This window comes from Meriones unguiculatus, chromosome 17 (assembly GCF_030254825.1).
Source record: "Meriones unguiculatus strain TT.TT164.6M chromosome 17, Bangor_MerUng_6.1, whole genome shotgun sequence".
NCBI lineage: Eukaryota > Metazoa > Chordata > Mammalia > Rodentia > Muridae > Meriones > Meriones unguiculatus.
The window spans coordinates 19,973,078-19,990,135 of NC_083364.1; the positions used below are offsets into that span (position 1 = coordinate 19,973,078).

The following is a 17,058-nucleotide window of genomic DNA, read 5'->3' on the forward strand; positions in this document are numbered from 1 at the left end:
ACGCTAAAGCTCTGAGGACACGACCTAAGAGACCCTGCGTCCTTACCCAGGCTCCACAAAGCAAGGGCTGGACTTTCTGCATGCCCAAAGCCCTGCTTCCACCCCACGTGTGCTCACGCCCGGAATGTGACTTCCTTATTTGCGCATGCTCACGATGTAGACTTCTGGAGATGGGAGACTGGGTGCTAACTTTCGGGTTGGAAAAGTGCGTTATCTGCTTCCATGTTCCGTCTGCTCGCTCCTTCCACTTACTTCTGAGTAGACCTGTTGGGCTTTTAGGGGGATTCTGTTCCAGAAGCTCAAAAGGTCCTGCTAGAGTCCATGCCCGCGTGCACACGCCCAGACTGGAGTGGGGCAGTTGTGAAGAGGGCTAACCTCAGGTTCTATGCGCATGCTCACTCTTCCTCAAGCTCCTTGGCCGTTTAGGGGGGGTGTTATGTGTGGAGAGCCGGGCAAGATGCTGATGCTGTTGCTAGCCGCCATGGCCGCCATGGTCCGGGCTCAGCCGCTGTGCCGGTGCGATTGCCTCACGGGGATGGGATGCTTCTAGAGCGGGACAGGGCTGGTCATGTTGGAGTCGTGGCCTGCTCTCGATTGTAGGAATGAAACGTGGCACACCGCTAAAACCCCATGCTGGGTGTGGGACCAAGGCCGTGGGCACTCCTAAAACCCAAGTTCCTCGTGGGCAGTCTGCAACCTATCCCACCTTCCATCCTAACCTGGCTCAGAAGCTCTTGAGGCTGGCCACGTGCAAGCTGGGCAGTGTGCTATGCATGGTGTCACAGTTAGTGGTGTCCCTGACTGCTGCCATGCGATTATGTCTCAAGTGTGTTGCTGCGTCCTCTGGGGACCTCGGGTATTAGGCCCTGAGTTCTGGATCATCTCTAGAGTCCGGCAAGGTAGTTTTACGGCCAGCCTGGGCTACATCGCTAGTTGTGTCTCTGAATAAAAAAATATCATCCCGCCAGGCGCTGTGTCACAGAGCACGCTTGTAATCACAGCAATCAGGGTGGAAGAGGCAGGTGGATTTCTGTAAATGTGAGGCCAGCCTGGTCTACAAAGTGAGTCCAGGATAGCCAACCCTGTCTCTAGAAAACCACACACACACACTCCCTCAGCCTTCCAATTAGCGAGAGGACAGGTGACAATACCACCCTCTGTGTGCCCCAGTTCATTTGACGATTTCAGTAACTGTTACTTAACATTCAAGCATATCTTCTGCAAAGAGCCACAGGGAACCTGGGAAGTGGAGCTGCACCAGACAGGTGACTGGCCCCACCCAAGAGGAAGCTGTTTGCTGCAGAACAGCAAACGCACAAAGTAGGGAAACTCAAGAAGCGCTTGCGGAAGACAGCTGCTGGTGTGGCTTGCTCTGGAGCTCAGTGGGCTGAGGCTGAGCTCAGTGGCCTGGGCCTGGGCCACCGCCAGCGCCTCAGAAATCTGGCGGGCAGCACAGGCCTGTCGTCACTGCAGCAAGGATGCAGAGGTGGGAGGGCTGGGAGTTAGAGGCCAGCCTGTGCTCCTTGCTCAGCCTGTCTCTGAACAAACAGTGAGAGGAACCTGAGGAGCCCCCATAGCATCCAGGCTCTGCATTGGCACTGTGCATGGGCTAAGATCAAAGAGAGCCCGAGCAGGGCAGGGGAAGCCTCCTTCAGCTGGATCTGGGGACAAGCTGGGAATGTTAGGGCCGCTTAAAGGTGTTTTTGAGCCTCTCTTCTGAGACAGGTTTTCTCTGTGTGGCCTTGGCTGTCCTGAAGCTCACTCTGTAGACCAGGTAGACCAGGCTGGCCTCAAACTCACAGAGATGCACCTGCCTCTCTCTGCTGGGAGTAAAGATGTGTTACCACTCCTGGCTAATTTTTAAAGTTGTGTGGTGTGTGTCTGCATGTGTGTGCGCACACGTACCCGTGCAGAGGAGTGTGAGAAGTCGGAAGGCAGTTTTCAGGAGTCAGTTCTCTGTACCGGAACCAGATTCAGGTAGCAGGCTTCTCAGCGAGCCCTTTTATGGAGCGAGGCCACAGGTCCGATGTTTGTGGAGGTCTGGGGACAACCCTGGACATACTTCTTTCCTGTCACCTTGCTTAAACTGGGGTTTCTTTGTTCTGCTTGCTGCTAAATACGGCAGGCCCTTACCCTTGAGCCTCTGTGGAATCTCCTGTTTTTGCTTCCTGCCTCTGTGGTGCTGAGCTGACAGCACCCTGCCTGTCTCTTACATAGTTCTGGGGACTGGGGCAGGAGCTACCTCCCACCAACCTCCAAGGCTGTAGGACTCCCAGAACCCCTGAAGCACCAAGCCTGCCTGCTGTGTCGTGTGTCCAGAGGCATCACAGCACCAGAGATCATGATGAATGTCAAATGGACTTGAGGGGCTGAGAGATGGCTCAGCGGTTGGGTGGAGCACTGGCTGCTCCTGCAGAGGACCCAGGTTCGGTTCCCAGCCCCCACCCAGAGGCTCTCACTCACCTTTGACCCCGACGCCCTCTGCTGGCCACCTCAGGCACAGCATGCCTGCGGTGTGCAGAGAGACTGCAGCCGAAACATCCATTCACATGAAGTAAAAATTAAAAGGGCAGTAGGAAAACATTTAAAAACAGGCTAAATCAGAAGGCAATACCTGACTGTCGGCTGTGTGTTTGAATCCCTCCAGGCCGCGCACAGTGAGGACAGGGAAGATGTTTGCTTCCGTGCCGCAAGCCGAAGGGGTACGTGGTTCCTCGCACAAGCCAATATGACCACATAGCGAGCACCTTGCTTTTTCTTTCTTTTTTTAACTTTTTATCGATTCTTTGTGAGTTTCACATTGTGCACTGCGGTCCCACCATCTCCATCTCCACACTCTGGCCCTGCGACCCCCCTCCACCAAAACTAAAACTAAAAAAATAAAATTTACCAAGGAAGCCGAGGTGTGTCACAGTGTGTCCCACAGCACACCCTTTTGCGCTCGCAGCTTTCCTTGCGAACATTCACTGCAGTGAGTCACTGGCCTGGCCCGAGGCCTCTGGCTCCTGCTGCTCTGTCAGTGCTGGAGCCTCACTGGGACTCCTAGGACATCCTGCTGTTGCCCTGTCACGGCGATCGTGCAGCTTTGGCTCTGCAGGACCTGCCTTCACAAAGGCAGCCCACGGATGGGGTAGATGTTGGGCTGGGCTAGCTCTCCTAAGCTGCCCAGGTGACGTGCCATCTCACCGGCTCAGACACTGAGCTCTGACCCTCCTGAGTACGGAGGGGCGGGCCTGCTCCTCCTGGCTGACGCTGTGCTCTCTGCAGGACATGCTGTTCTACGCCTTACCCACCACACTCGTGATCAAGAACTTGTGTTCCAGTAACCTTGTCCTGTACCTAGGGTGAGCAGTGCCCTCCCTGACCCTCCCCCACCCTCCCCTTTGTCCTCCCCTCCCCCAGTTTTCCCCCCTGCCTTCCCTTCTGTCCCAGCCTCTCTTTCCTTATCGGTCAACCATCTCTGGCCCGCAGGGTATACAGCTGGGCTGGGCGGGAACGTGCAGAGGAAGGCCTGGGCACTAGCAGAGCCCCTCTGGGGATAGGCGCCAAGCCCTCAGCTTCTGCCCATCACAGATTGACAAAAAATATATAGATTTTTACACCTGGCTTAAATTGTTTTAAAACTGCACTTACTTCTTTGTGTGTATGCCTGAGTATGCCATAGCACCTGTGTGGAGGTCAGAGGCCAGATTACAGGGGTCACTTCCCTCCTTCCGTCCTGTTCAGTCGGGCTTGGTGGCATGGGTTTTAACGCGCATGGGACTCTTATCGTCCCTATTCAGCTCTGAAGTGCCAGGACAGCAGGCCTGTGCCACCCCCTTGCCTGGGCTATTTCATCTGTGGTCTTTTTTTTTTTCTTCTATGACTCTGTCATTAAAAAAAAATAATAATAAAAGAGCAAACAGGTAGGCACACTGTACATTATACTGTATGTGGGTGAGCCTGGCCATGGGGAGCTGGGAAGAGAGCTGCCCACAGCCTGAGGAGCCTCCTGATTCCACCTTTCCTCTTGGTCGCAGGCAGCAGGTTTTCATGTCGAAGGACAACTTTGAGACCAGCCTCCCACCACTCGTCATTCCCAAGTCAATGAAGGTAGATACCTCCTCAACCTGTGACTCCCAAGTGCGTCCCACTGAGAGGAGACTAGGGGCAGCCGGGAGCTCTTCTACTGCGTGCTCTTAGAGATGCTGAGCCTCAGGGATGAAAGACCCAGTTCATCCCAGTTCTGATAGTGCCCCGCCCCTCCACCCCACCTCCGGTAGAGCCCCGCCCCTCCGGCCTCTGCATTCATCCCTGTAATAATTCTTCCTTTTTCCTTTTCTTGTTCCCTTCCCTTCGAATATTTATTTGATGATTTGTTATTTGTGTGTATCGTGTTTTGTCTACATTCTTGTCCCTGAGCCGCTTGTATGCCTGGTGCCCAGGGAGACCAGGGGAGGGTGCTGGATTCCCTGGAACTGGGCTAACTGCGGAGAGCCTCTGTGGGTGCTGGGCACCAATCCTAGGTCCTCTGAAACAGCCGCCAGTGCTCTTAGCCAGCGAGCCATCGCTCCGGTCTCTGTTTTGCTGAGAAGGAAGAGGATGCACGTAGCTCAGCAGAGACCAGCTTTGCCTTCCTGACTTAGCACCTAGGCAGATGACGGCAGACCCAGATCCAAGTGTGGAAGGAAGAAGCAAGTGAGTTAGTGGCCAAGGAGACGGCTCGGTGAAAGTGTCAAGATGCACAGAGAAGCGTGGTGTACAGAGAGGGAAGAAGGAGGAGCCTGGGGCTCACTAGATACCAGCCCAGCCCAACAGAGAACTCCAACTTCAGAGAGACCTGATGGCAGAATATGAAACCAGAGAAGCTCAGTGGTTAGAGCCCTGGGTTCCTCCCCAGCACCCACATGGCAGCTCACAACCACCTCTTACTCCTGCCCCAGGGTATCTGATTCCCTCTTCCTGCCTCTTAAGTACCCCAAGGCATGTGCCAGACACACATACCCATAAAAAAAGGATCCTTTTAAAGAGATGTTTGTGTGTCTGAGTAACTCATGCCTGCGGTGCCTTCGGACACCAGAAGAGGGTAGGGTCCCCCTGGAGCTGGGGTTACAGGTCTGTGAGTGAGTTTCAGGTGGGAAGAGCCACCTTAACTTTAGCAGGGGCCACCACCCCATGGGCTGGGGTCCTAGACTGAATCACAGAGAGCAAGGCGGGCAGCCACCCCGGCCTGTGCTTCCTGACCGCAGCTGTGGCATGACCGGACCAGCTGCCTGGTGGCCGACGTCATGTGCCCCCGCCCCATGGACCTCGGGGCGTCCTCTCTGTGAGCCTGAAGGAACCCTCCACCCTTCAGGTGCTCGGTTCGGATGTTTTGTCACAGTGCGTGTCATTATTCTTAGGTGGGAGTGGCATCAGTCACAAGCGCTCAGTTTACTGTCAATGAAGGAGTGATCTTCGTGGTGAACAGAAAAATCTACACTTACAGTTACTTCGACAACGTCTGGAGTCAGCCGCCAGGTGACTCCCAGCCTTCTGTTGCCTGTCCACGCACGTAGTCTCGTTTTGCCTCATGTAACCCGGCAGGCCTTGAGCTAGCTATGTAAGCAGAATGACCGTGACCTCACACCCCCATGCTGGTTTGGCAGGCATGTGCCACCGAGCCTGGTTTGTTTGGTGCCGGGGTGGAACCCGGGGCCTGTGCATGCTAAGCGAGACAGAGCTCTGCCCATTGAGCCACAGCTCCACTCCTCAGTTCCGTGGGCTTTGTCTGTCCTTTTATTGTATGTGCTTTGATGTTTGCCTACATGTCTGTCTGCGCATTGCTTGTTTGCAGCGCCCATGCAGGCCAGTAGAGGGCATCGGATCCCCTGGAGCTGGAGTCCCACAGGCTGTAAGCAGCCATGTCGGTGCTGGGAACTGAACCCAGGGCCTGGGACAGCTCAGCCAGTGCTCCTCAGCCCTGAGCCAGCGCTCCAGCCCCCAGCTTTATTTGTTGTTGTTGGCTCTGCTTTGAGGAAGGGCATCACTGTGCAGGGCAGATTGGCCTCGGACTCAGTCCTCCTGCCTCAGCCTTCCATCTGGGTAGCAGGCATGTGCTGCCATGCCTGACCTAATGGTTAACTTTGGAGAACTAGAAGCATGCAGCCGGGTGTGTTAGCACCCTTTGGATGCAGAGGCTGGAAGAGCTTCACAAGTTGGATGTTGACCGGGGTTACATACCAGTTGTAGGCCAATAAGTTCCTGTCTCAAAAGCAAAAACGAGGGCACTGGAGACTCATAGCTGCCTATAGCTCCATGTCGAGAAACCCAGCACCCTCTTCTGGCCACTTCAGGCACCTGTGCTATGTACACACACACACACACACACACACACATATAAGTTCCTGTATAAAATTCATATATACTTATAATGCATACATTTTAACATATATCTTCCCTTCAGGTGTATCGGGACCTGTCTCACACGTTAGTGGCGACACTTGTTGTTTTCAAAACTCCTTTTGCCTGGTGAGTTGGAACCTTACATAGTAAAGGCACGCTACTCTAAATTCAAGTACTTGGGAATGACCTAGGAACAGAGGCTGTGGAATGGTAGCCATTGGCGGCATCCCTTCCCCCAGACTCACAGGAAGGCTGGCCCGGGAGGTGGGGAGAGCTGCAGATCTCTCGCGGGGCCGACCAGGCAACAGGATCTAAAAGTCTGCCTTTTTTCATTATTATTATTGTGTGTGTAATGTTTTCTTGGTTTTTGAGGCAGGGTCTCACATAGCCCAGGCAAAATATGACCCAGAACTCTCAGTCCTCCTGTCTCCACCTCCCAGGAGCTAGGGTGACAGGTGGGACCCCCACATCCAGCTCACACTGCTTTATACTCCCTCCCTCCCTCCCTCCCTTCCTTCCTCCCTTCCTTCCTTCCTTCCCTCCTTCCTCCTTCCCTCCTTCCCCCTCCCTCCCTCCCTTTCTCCTTCCCTTCCTCCCTCCCTCCCTTCCTTCCTTTCTTCCTCCTTCCCTCCTTCCCCCTCCCTCCCTCCCTCCCTCCCTCCCTCCCTTCCTTCCTTCCTTCCTTCCTTCCTTCCTTCCTTTTAAATATACAGGTTCAGGAGGTAAAGTTCCAGGCCAGGTGAGTTCTAGGATAGCCAGGGCTACCTAGAATCTGTCTCAAGAAGAGAGAAGGAGAGAGAGGGAGGGAGAGAGAGAAAGAGAGAGGAAGGGAGGGAGGGAGGAAGAGAAAGGGAGGGAGGGAGGGAGAATGGTTGACCCTCTCAGGGTGCAGCTGGTGGCCCACATCTGGGCAGGAACAGCGGGACAGACAGAGCCCCACCCAGGACTGAGTGTTGACAAACGTTGGTTGTTGGTGATAGCAGTGGCTGCTGTCCATCGGGAAGGTGGTCTTTTCTAGGCCCCTTCACCTTTCCTAACGGCTTTTAGATTCCTTCTGCCCCACTCTGTGCCCCGAGGGTGTGGTGTCCTTATGTGCCCTGTCGCTCATTCTCAGCGCCTGGTGCCACAGTGAGCCCACGTCCTCTGCTGCTCATTGACAAGAAGCCTCCCATGGCCGGGGCTAAGAGCAATGTCTGGCTTTGGCATAAATGGGTGTCAGGAGATAGTCCGGCCTTGCCAGTTGAGCTAAAGGGTGGTCTTGGGTTCCACAAGCCTGTGACCCCAGAGTTCCGAGCAAGGGTCAAACTCAGGCTTGGGCTTCCCTCCTCCTGTGGAGCAGGCCCCAGATCCAGGAGGAGCTGTCACTCGCCCTAGGACAGCTGTGACCCAAAGGTCACAAGTGGCGCTGTTGGGTGATCCCACCACCGCTTTTCTTCCGCCTGCGACCCACACAGCACCTGCTGGCTGTGAAAGCCAGCCGGCAGGTGCAGGACGTGCTAGGGCTGGTCAGTGTGGCATGCAGTAGGAAACCGGAGGCCTTTTATGTGTCATGCTAAGATCTCCAGATACTCGGAGGAGGGCAGGCAAATCGGTTGATTTTTTGAACCTTGAAAAGTCTGGCATCCATCCTAGAGGAGGAACAAACGCGGCCATCAGTGTGGTGTGGGATGAGGTCTGGGGGTTCTAACAGCTTTTCTCCTCCGAAAGTTCCACTAGGTGGGTTTTCCAGAGAGGGGTCTTCCCAGCACCCCATCCCACTGGGCCAGTGCAGAAACCCTTCTGGGAGGAGCCTGAAACAGACCTCACACTGTAGCTTATAGCTGACTTGTGGGTTTTACATTTAGTACTTTTGAACTTTGGTTTACTTGGGAGGGGTCATTGACCCCGCCCAAAGTGAAGCCATAGGTAAGGGGTATAAGCAAGGCGAGGTGAAACCACCAAGCTAGACCCTGCCAGGGGCAGAGAAGCGGTTTACTGGGGAGCACTCCGCCGAGCTACCTCCCTGGAGTGCAGAGCAGCAGCCTGGCGGGTACGCGCACGGGTTTTACCTGAGCAGGAGGGTGGGTCGCTGAGCTCACCCAGGCTGTTTGTGTTAATCGAGAAGCAGGTGCGCTCTGTACAAGCTGACAGTTAGAGACAAGGAAGGAAAGTGACACTCTCCTGACAGAGGAGCGTGCGTCATAGGATTTCTGAGGAATGCTGAGCTTCTGCTTACCTGGTAAAAATATGCTCTGGATTGGGCCTAGACTACCATCTTAGGCCATTGTCCACAGTGATGCCATTTTGGGGTCCTACTATGTGACCTAACAAGGGGAAGCTACTGTCCAGAAATGTCCATTTCCACAGAACTGTCCTTCATTCAGCTCTCTGATAGTCACCCCAGAGATGGGAGACCACCCACTTCTGTAACGTCCTTGTTTTAAAATATGTCCTACTTACTGTCCTGTTGCTGTCCTTAGACAGCATGGCCAAGGCAAGCTCTAGAAGAAGGAGCTTGTTACATTTTCAGAGGGTCAGTTCATGGCCGTCACGGTGGGAAGATGATAGCAGCAGAGAGCTCACATCCTTATTTGCAAGCAGGAGACAGGGAGAGAGCTGACCGGACCCCACCAGGGATGTGCCTCCCCCACAAAGGCCACACCTCCTGATCTTTCCCAAACAGTTCCACCAACTGGGGACCAAGGCCCATGAGCCTCCAGGGGCCATCGCCATTCAGACAGCACAGCATTTGAATGGAGGCGCACAGAGGGTGGTAGCCTTGGGGCTTTCATCTGCCTCACAACTTCTGTTTGTGTGCTCACCCTTCTACCCTTTGCAGTGCTGAGTCATTTGGCTGTTTCTCCTTTCTCGATTGTTAAAGGCAAAGCTGCTGTGCCAAGCGCAGTGGCCCTCCTCTGTTGTCCCAGCTGCTTGGGCAGGGTGTTCATTTGGGATCAGGGATTTGGAGTTAGTACAGTCTGCGTCAGTCAGATGCTCCTATTAGCTGTGGTGTCCTAAGCCGAGAGCCTGTATTTTTGGGGAACGGGGAGGGAAGAATTCTCCCGTGAGCACTTAATTGTATATAGGTGTAGCTGACCTATACTTTGTAGGTTCTTCTTTTTCTTTATCCTTTATCATCCCCCGTTTCACCTCCTATCACTAGATAGGAGAGAAAGAAGGATAGAAGGGAGAGAGGAATTAGAAAAATCCTGAACCTAATTTATTTCCTTCTGTTTCTTCCTTGACCACAGCAACTAACAACGTGACCAACCTCCCTACATGAGCCACAACCACCAAACCTCGCCTCTCGGGGCCTTCAAATTTATGTACCCTCTGAAAAGTTCTCAGAATTCCAAATGCCACAGTCGCAGAACTGACCTGCCGCTGGCAAAACCATGCTTCCGCTAGAGCACGAAGCAAATCAGTCAGCTGCTGCAGGCGGTCTGAGCAGCGCCACATCTCCACACCCTGGGAAAAAATGATCACACATTCTTATGATAGTTCTGTGTTTTTTAAAGAAACCGAAGCTCCCAAATTGTCACCTCATATAGGTTTCCATGGAAACACAGAGTTGTCCCCCTTGTGAACTGGACGCCCAAGAATAGGTCAGTGGAACGAATCCTCAGGTTTAGCCAAAGTGGAGCTTGAATTCCTGACCGTCCTCTTCCCAGGCTCCAGGAGGTGGCCCTGTGCTGGCAGCTGAGTTTCTGTGGTACCTGGGACAGAACCCAGGGCATCGTGCATGCTCGGACAATCCACCACCGAGCATTCCTGTGACGTCTTCACCCTGTTCTTCCCAGGATATGACGAATAAGATGTTTGCATATCTCCAGGGCGGCCCCCTGCCTGGTACCAACGTGTACACCTCTGACAATGGAGGATTCTCCTTCCAGCCCCTGGAGGCTCCAAAACTGGTATGTGGCTGGGGAAGGAGAGTCAGAAGCCGAGTGGAGGTGGCTCTGGGGAGGTCCCGGCCTCGGCCTCCTCCGTTGAGCAGGCAGTGAACACTGCGGGTGAGGAGAGACGGATGTTCGCATCAGTGCTACAGCCACGGCCGGTGGCTCCGGAAGCAGCCTGAGCCCCACTCCTGCAGACCACCCTGGTGGAACACATTGGCTCAGTGTTCTGGCTACTGTTACGTCAGCCGGACAATCTGGAGTCATGTGTGAAGCTGCGTTTGTGGAATGCCTCCATCAGGTTGGCCTGTGAGGTGTTTTCTTGACTAATGATTGATGGTGGGTAGAGGAGGACCCTCCCACAGTGCCACCACAGGCAGGTGGTGCTGGGTGTGTAGGGAAGTAGGCTGAGCGAGCTGGGGTGGGGAGCAGCCACCAGGCGGCGGTCCCCCATGGCCCGTGCTTCAGCTCCTGCCCTGAGCTCATCTGGTGAGGGACTGTGCTGTGGAGCAGTGAAATGAGCCCCCTCCTCCCCTGTTTGCTTTTGGTCATAGCGTTCATCAGCCATAGAAACCCTCCCTGACTCAGGCAGTCATCAGAACCACTTGGGAGGAAGGTGATTGGCAGGAGTGGGAGGGGACATGAGAGGATGAGGGAGGATATGATCAAAGAACGAAACGGACATGGAGGGGAAATGCTACCTGCAATTAATACATGTCAGTAAAAACTGGCAGGCGCCGTGAGGTGGTGGCGCACATCTCTGATGACAGTTCAAGGCAGAGGCAGGCGGATCTCTGTGAGTTCGAGGCCACTGTGTTCTATAGAGAGGGTCCAGGACTGCCAGGTCTACACCAAGAGACCCTATCGCTAAAAACCAAAACCAAAACTGACAGAGGTGGCCATGAGGCATCTGTAGTCATAGCCACTGAGACCCAGCAGGAGGGTTACCTGGCTGCATGAACCCGGGACCAGGCGAGCAAGACTCCAAGTGAGATTTCAAAGACAGACAGACAGACAGACACACACACACACACACACACACCGGCGGCTCTTCCAGAAGACCCAGGTTTTATTTCTGGCACCTGCCAGTGGCTTGCCGCCACCTCTAACTCTCGTCCCAGGCGATCACCCTCTTCTGACCTCCACCAGCACCAGGCATTTGGTGCACAGGCACACATGCAGGCCAACCACGAATACAGAATAGGAAAAAACCGAAACCGTGTCCATTCAGCACTCCAAAAGGAGCCTGTGTTAGGCTTTCTCTGGTGCTCTAACAAAATACCCAGGACTGGGCGAGAGATGAGAAACAGAGAGTCCAGCTTGGGTATGAAGGCACTTGAGAGGCTGTGACAGGAGGATAGCAAATTCAAGTCCAGCCTGGGCTACAGAGTAAGATCCTGTCTCAACAACAACAAAACACAACACAACAGAAACTCATTTCTCATGTTTCTGGAGGCTGGGAAGTCTCACTTCAAGGTACCTGCTGATCCTGCTGTCAAGATGGCCGTCTCTAATTTTAAGAACACTGACTTAAAGATGGCTGCCCTCTAACTCCAAGAGTTTCCTTCTAATGCCAAGATGGCGTCTCAAAGATGTGTCATGAAACTGGGCTGTGGTGGCGCCCGCCTTTAATCCCAGGGCTTAGAAGGCAGAGGCAGGTGGAACTCTCTGAGTTCGAGGCCAGCCTGGTCTACAGGACCAGGACAGCTAGGGCTACACAGAGAAACCCTGACAAAAGGAAAAGAAAAAAAAAAAAGTCTAGCAAAAAGATGTGTTATGAAAAGAAGCTAATGGGAAATGAGGGGAGGGCACATGACAGAAAAGCAGAAGAGAAAGACCGCCAGCCTTTCTGTGAGAGGAAGGCCGTGATGTATGAACTGCTCCTTGTATGGCGAAGGTTTGGACTCCGGTGTGCTATTTAGACACGGGACTCTTGGAGGGTGATGAGATTATTCTGAGTGCTTCGGTTTCATTATTGGATTTGTGTAGTGTGGTTTTATCTTGTGCTCTTAACTCTTTGAAGGACTCCCAATTGCTAGCCAACTGGCCCTTTAAGAATTCTTAGCTGAGCCGGTGTGGTGGCGCACGCACTGCCTGTGATCCCAGCACGTGGGGAGGCAGAGGCAGGGGAATCTCTGAGTTGGAGGCCAGCCTGGTCTACGAAGCGAATCTAGGACAGCCAGGGCTCTGTTACACAGAGAAACCCTGTCTAGAAAAACAAAAGCAAAAAAAAAAAAATTCTTAGCTGTCGGAGCTGCCTGACCCTATGACCTTCAGTGTTGGTTGCCTCTTGGATTTCTGGGAATAGGCTAGGATATTAAAAAAGCCAGCTGAGGCTGCGGGCATGGGGCTAGCAGAGTGGGAGGAGAAGGCGGGTGTGCAGAAGATATTGTTGGGGGACAGCAGAGCCAGGAGGAGCTGAGCTGAGCAGGAGGGCTGGGACGGCTGTTAGTGTTTGGAGCTGCCAGAGCTGGGAACTGGGAGAAGGAGCTGTTTGCTGAAGGGGCTGCTGGGGAGCTGAGGTTGGGAGAAGTGTTTGAAGGGCTGGACTGGAGACTGGAAGGAATGGTTGGGAAAGAAATTGGGTTCGGGTTTCTCTCTCTCTTTGTCTCTCTCTCACTCCCTCCTCTCCTCTCTTCCTTCCTCTCCTACCTAGTGTTTGGGGTGAAAACTAGGGGGATAAAGGTTAAAGAAGAACCCACAGAGCAGCAACTACCAGCTCCAGATTTGGGCTCCCAACTTGATGGTACTCCTGGCAGGCAGAGGAGGCTGAGAGATGGGGAGAAAGAGGCTGACCTGAAAGGGGGTGAGCTCAAAAGATGTAGATCACAGCCCAACCCGTTAGTGCCGCTCTCCTCTGCCTTTCTGTCTCAGGGTCGCTCTCAGGGTTACAAACACTGTGACAGTAAAGCAGCGTCAGCAGGAAGGAGCTGTCCTCCTGAAGCTCTCAGGTCTACTGCCTTAGTGAGGGAGGGAGTCCTGAGCCGGGAGCTCATGTTGCTCACTAGCTTGCTCCCTGTGGCCTGCTCAACCTGTGTGGCTCTCTCTGCTGGGACGGGGGAGGAGTGGCAAATGTCATTTGCTAGGCGCTTAAGGTACTGAGATGCCTCATTAGCAGGGGAGGCATTTCAGAAATCCCAAGAGCTTGCTGGGCAGGTTCTGCCAGGAGAAAGGGAGTCCGGACCTGTAATTTCCCAAAGGTCTACATGATGAGGATGTGGGATTTGGGTTCCCCAGACACTGAGCTCAGTGTGAAATAGCAAACATGACTTTGGCAGAAGGGTTTCCCAACAAGCCTGCTGTCCTATAGCACACAAGGCCATCTGGCTAGGAGTGCCATTGCCCACAGTGGCCTGGGCCCTCCCACATCAATCATTAATGAAGAAAATAAGCCATTTGTTGTGCCTCACACCAGTAGGCTATGCTGAAGAGGGCGAGGCATAGTCCTAGTTGGGGGGCAAGCCTGGGGTACATATTTGCTCTACTGTGGTGGGGCACACCTTTAATCACCAGAAGAGGGCACCAAATCTCATCATAGATGGTTGTGAGCCACCATGTGGCTGCTGGGATTGAACTCAGGACCTTTGGAAGAACAGCCAGTGCTCTTAACCTCTGAGCCATCTCTCCAGCCCCCGGTAAGGGACTCTACAGAAATCTCTTAATGTGGTTTACAAGGAGGAAGTCACTTTAACTGACCCCAAGTGACTCTTTACCAAATGAGCATTCTCAAGCACTGTGCCTCAGAGCAAGCAGAAGCTTGCCCTAGGTGGCCACCATTTTGGACTCTAAGGCATAGCAGTGTTGGTTGCTACATTGTTCTCTAAAAGACAGGCTGAATAGACAGGCCATGCACACAGTAGCATAGCAGTCTTTAGTCTTTTTGTTGTTCTTGACGTTTTGAGACAGGATCTCTCTACATAGCCCAAGCTGTCCTGTAACTGTGTAGCCTAGACTGGCCTTGAACTCACAAAGATCTACCTGCCTCTGTCGCAGAAGTGCTTGATTAAAAGCATGCATCCCCACACCAGTCCAGCAGCCTTAAGTCTTTTTGTTTGTTTGTTTGTTTGTTTGTTTGTTTGTTTGTTTTATGAGACAGAGTTTGTTTCTCTGTGTAGCTCTGGCTCTCCTGGACGTGCTTTGTAGATCAGGCTATCCCTGAGTGCTGAGAACACTCAACAGGCAGGTGCCATGGTTACCAGCTAAGACTATAAACTCTTGACCTTCCTGTTCCACCGCCCAGGTGTTGGGATGACAGAGCAGCTCCTGCACACGCCTGGCTTACGGGATGCTGGCCATGGAACCCAGGGTTTTGTGCTCTACCAACTGAGCCCCAGCCTCAACCACTGGATACTTTCTATCCAGTCAAGACCCCAGAAGGGAGACTGGAGAGATGGCTCAAAGGTTAGAGCAGTGGCTTTTCTTTCAGAGGACCAGAGTTCGGCTCCTGCCATTGCCATCAGACAGCTCACAAACCATCTGTAGCCAGATCCAGCCCCAGGGATCTGGTGCCCTCTTCTGACCCCTGGTGGCAGCTGCACCCGCTAAAGCAGACATACACACTTTAGTAAGAAAGAAGGGGAATCTTTTTTAAGACCTCTACATCAGAGCTGGGCAGTGGTGGTGCACGGCTTTAATCCCTTTAATGCCTCTGCTTAGGGGCAGAAGTGGGCGGATCTGTGAGTTTGATGCCAGCCTGGTCTACAGAGGGAGTTCCACATCAGCCAGGGCTACACAGAGAGACCCTGTCTCAACAAAACAAAACAAACAAAGACTTGGCTGCTCTTCCAGAGGTCCTGGATTTAATTCCCAGCAATCACTCGGTGGCTCTCAACCATCTATAACAGGATCTGGTGCCCTTTTCTGGCGTGCAGGTGGACATACAGACAGGGCATTATAACCATAAAATGCATAAACACATCTTTAAAGAATCTATTTTGTCTTGTGAAAATGTGGGGCTGAAGAAGCAGGGAAATCTGGAAAACAGAGCTGGGTTGTCAGTCAGTGTGATTAGTCACGGGTGTCACCCCTTGTCCTCGACCCCCGTTCGCTCTGGCTGCTGTATTCTGGAGGCAGGAGATTTGCCTTCCTGGGCATGGAAAGTGTAGATTATACTCAGGGCTTAACTACAAGGCACGGTGTTGTCTCCGCTGTTACTGTGTTATGTTACTGTGGTCGACTCTCACCCGCTATCTCCTGTTTTCCCCCACAGGACGCATTTGACGGGACCCTAGGAGGCATCTTCTACTTTCACTCCATGTCTCAGGTGGGGATACTCGTGATCAAACAAGGCTCGGTGAGCACTGCACGGGGCGTGAAGAGCGACCTCAGAGACCCGGGGCCTTGCTGGGGGCTGGAGGGGGCCGGCGGCGGCACTCGGCTCTTTCGGTGGTTTAGTTGATTGCTCTTAGTTACTTTGAGATACAATCTCATATAGATGGCTCTCGGATTTTGCATCCTGCCGCCTCTACTTCCCAAACGATGGCATGGCGCGGCGTGCTAGACCTGGAGGCTGCTTGCTGTATCTCACATGCGCTCTTTTTCCATTCATCTTCCCAGCAGGTACCACCTACCCAGCAAGCCATTTTGGCTAGCCAGCCAGGCAGCCATCCACCCATCTACCCACCGGTTCATCTACCTATCCACCCATCAACTGAGTCATCCACCCGCCCACTCTCCATCCATCCATCCATCCATCCATCCATCCATCCACCATCTACCCTTCATCCATACATCAGCCCACCCATTAACACGCCTACCCATTCACTTATCCATTCACCTGCCCTACAAAACATCCATCCATGTACCCCATCCGTCTACCGATCTACCTCACTGTCCACCTACCTGTTTACTCACCCACACATCCATCCACCCACCCATCCACCTGTCCATCCATCCATCCATCCGCCCACCCCTCCCTCCCTGAGGGCTCTGTGCAGAGCTTCACTGATGATCCAAACCCAAGACAAAGCAGAAAGTGAAGGTGATGATCTGCCCCAACTGGCACTTTTGTTTCCTCACATCCTGGCCTGTGTGTCTGTAGAACTGCAGACAGTCTTTCTTTAGGGGCCTTCCCCACAGGCTGGTCATGGCAGGCAACACTCTCGATCCCTTACCGGGGCAGCTCCAGGAGGAAAGCTGAGCGGTGGTGGGAGTGCATGTAATCGAGGGAGTGCTTTGGGCTTGCTGGCCAAAGGCTCAGCTTTTGACCGGCAGCTCATGCTTGCAGTCAGCTCAGCATGATGACGGTGACCAGGACTACAGGGTCCCACACATCGTCCCTGCAGGCCTGTGTGCAGGGCCTGGAGGAGGAGGGTGCCCGTGCCGGGACAGGGACGCACAGTCATCTCATGCTTTCTGATTGCCGCCATCCCGAGCACCGGGCTTCTGCATCCCGGATGCCATCTCTCTAGAGAGCAAACTTGCAGGGAGCCGGTGCAGGCTTGCTGGGCACAGAGCTCCTCGCTCCTCCCCATGGTATCTTCTCAAGGAATGGGGTACCACATTGAGAATCACAGGTCAGCAGCGTAAGGGCGTTCGCTCGATGCTTTGTGAATTATTGTTAGGCTACTTCCTGTTGATTAGGGGTGTCGGGCTTCTTGGTGCAAACAACTGACCAAAAACCCAAGCAACAAACCACCACACCTCTGGGACGCTAGATTTATGTACCTTCTGAAAAGGCCTCAGAATTCCAAATGTCACACTCTCGCAGAAACTTATCTGCAGCTGGCAAAACCACACCTCAGCTACAACAGGGGGTAAATCCGTGGGGCCAACTCCCCACAGCTGGGATTAAAACAAAAACATATTCTTATGATATTTT

The 17,058-nt window shown here is 53.4% G+C and overlaps 1 protein-coding gene across 1 annotated transcript in view; it reads left to right on the top strand.

Moving 5' to 3' along the window:
* Positions 1-457: 457 nt before the first annotated feature.
* Catsperd (cation channel sperm associated auxiliary subunit delta) overlaps positions 458-17,058 on the top strand; it is a 38,128-nt gene continuing 21,527 nt past the window's right edge. The window contains exons 1-8 of the mRNA XM_021632969.2: positions 458-516; positions 2,648-2,702; positions 3,268-3,344; positions 4,020-4,092; positions 5,382-5,499; positions 6,425-6,489; positions 10,143-10,256; positions 15,448-15,531. Coding sequence (XP_021488644.2) covers positions 458-516; positions 2,648-2,702; positions 3,268-3,344; positions 4,020-4,092; positions 5,382-5,499; positions 6,425-6,489; positions 10,143-10,256; positions 15,448-15,531 — 645 coding nt within the window. The remainder of the gene's footprint in view (positions 517-2,647; positions 2,703-3,267; positions 3,345-4,019; positions 4,093-5,381; positions 5,500-6,424; positions 6,490-10,142; positions 10,257-15,447; positions 15,532-17,058) is intronic.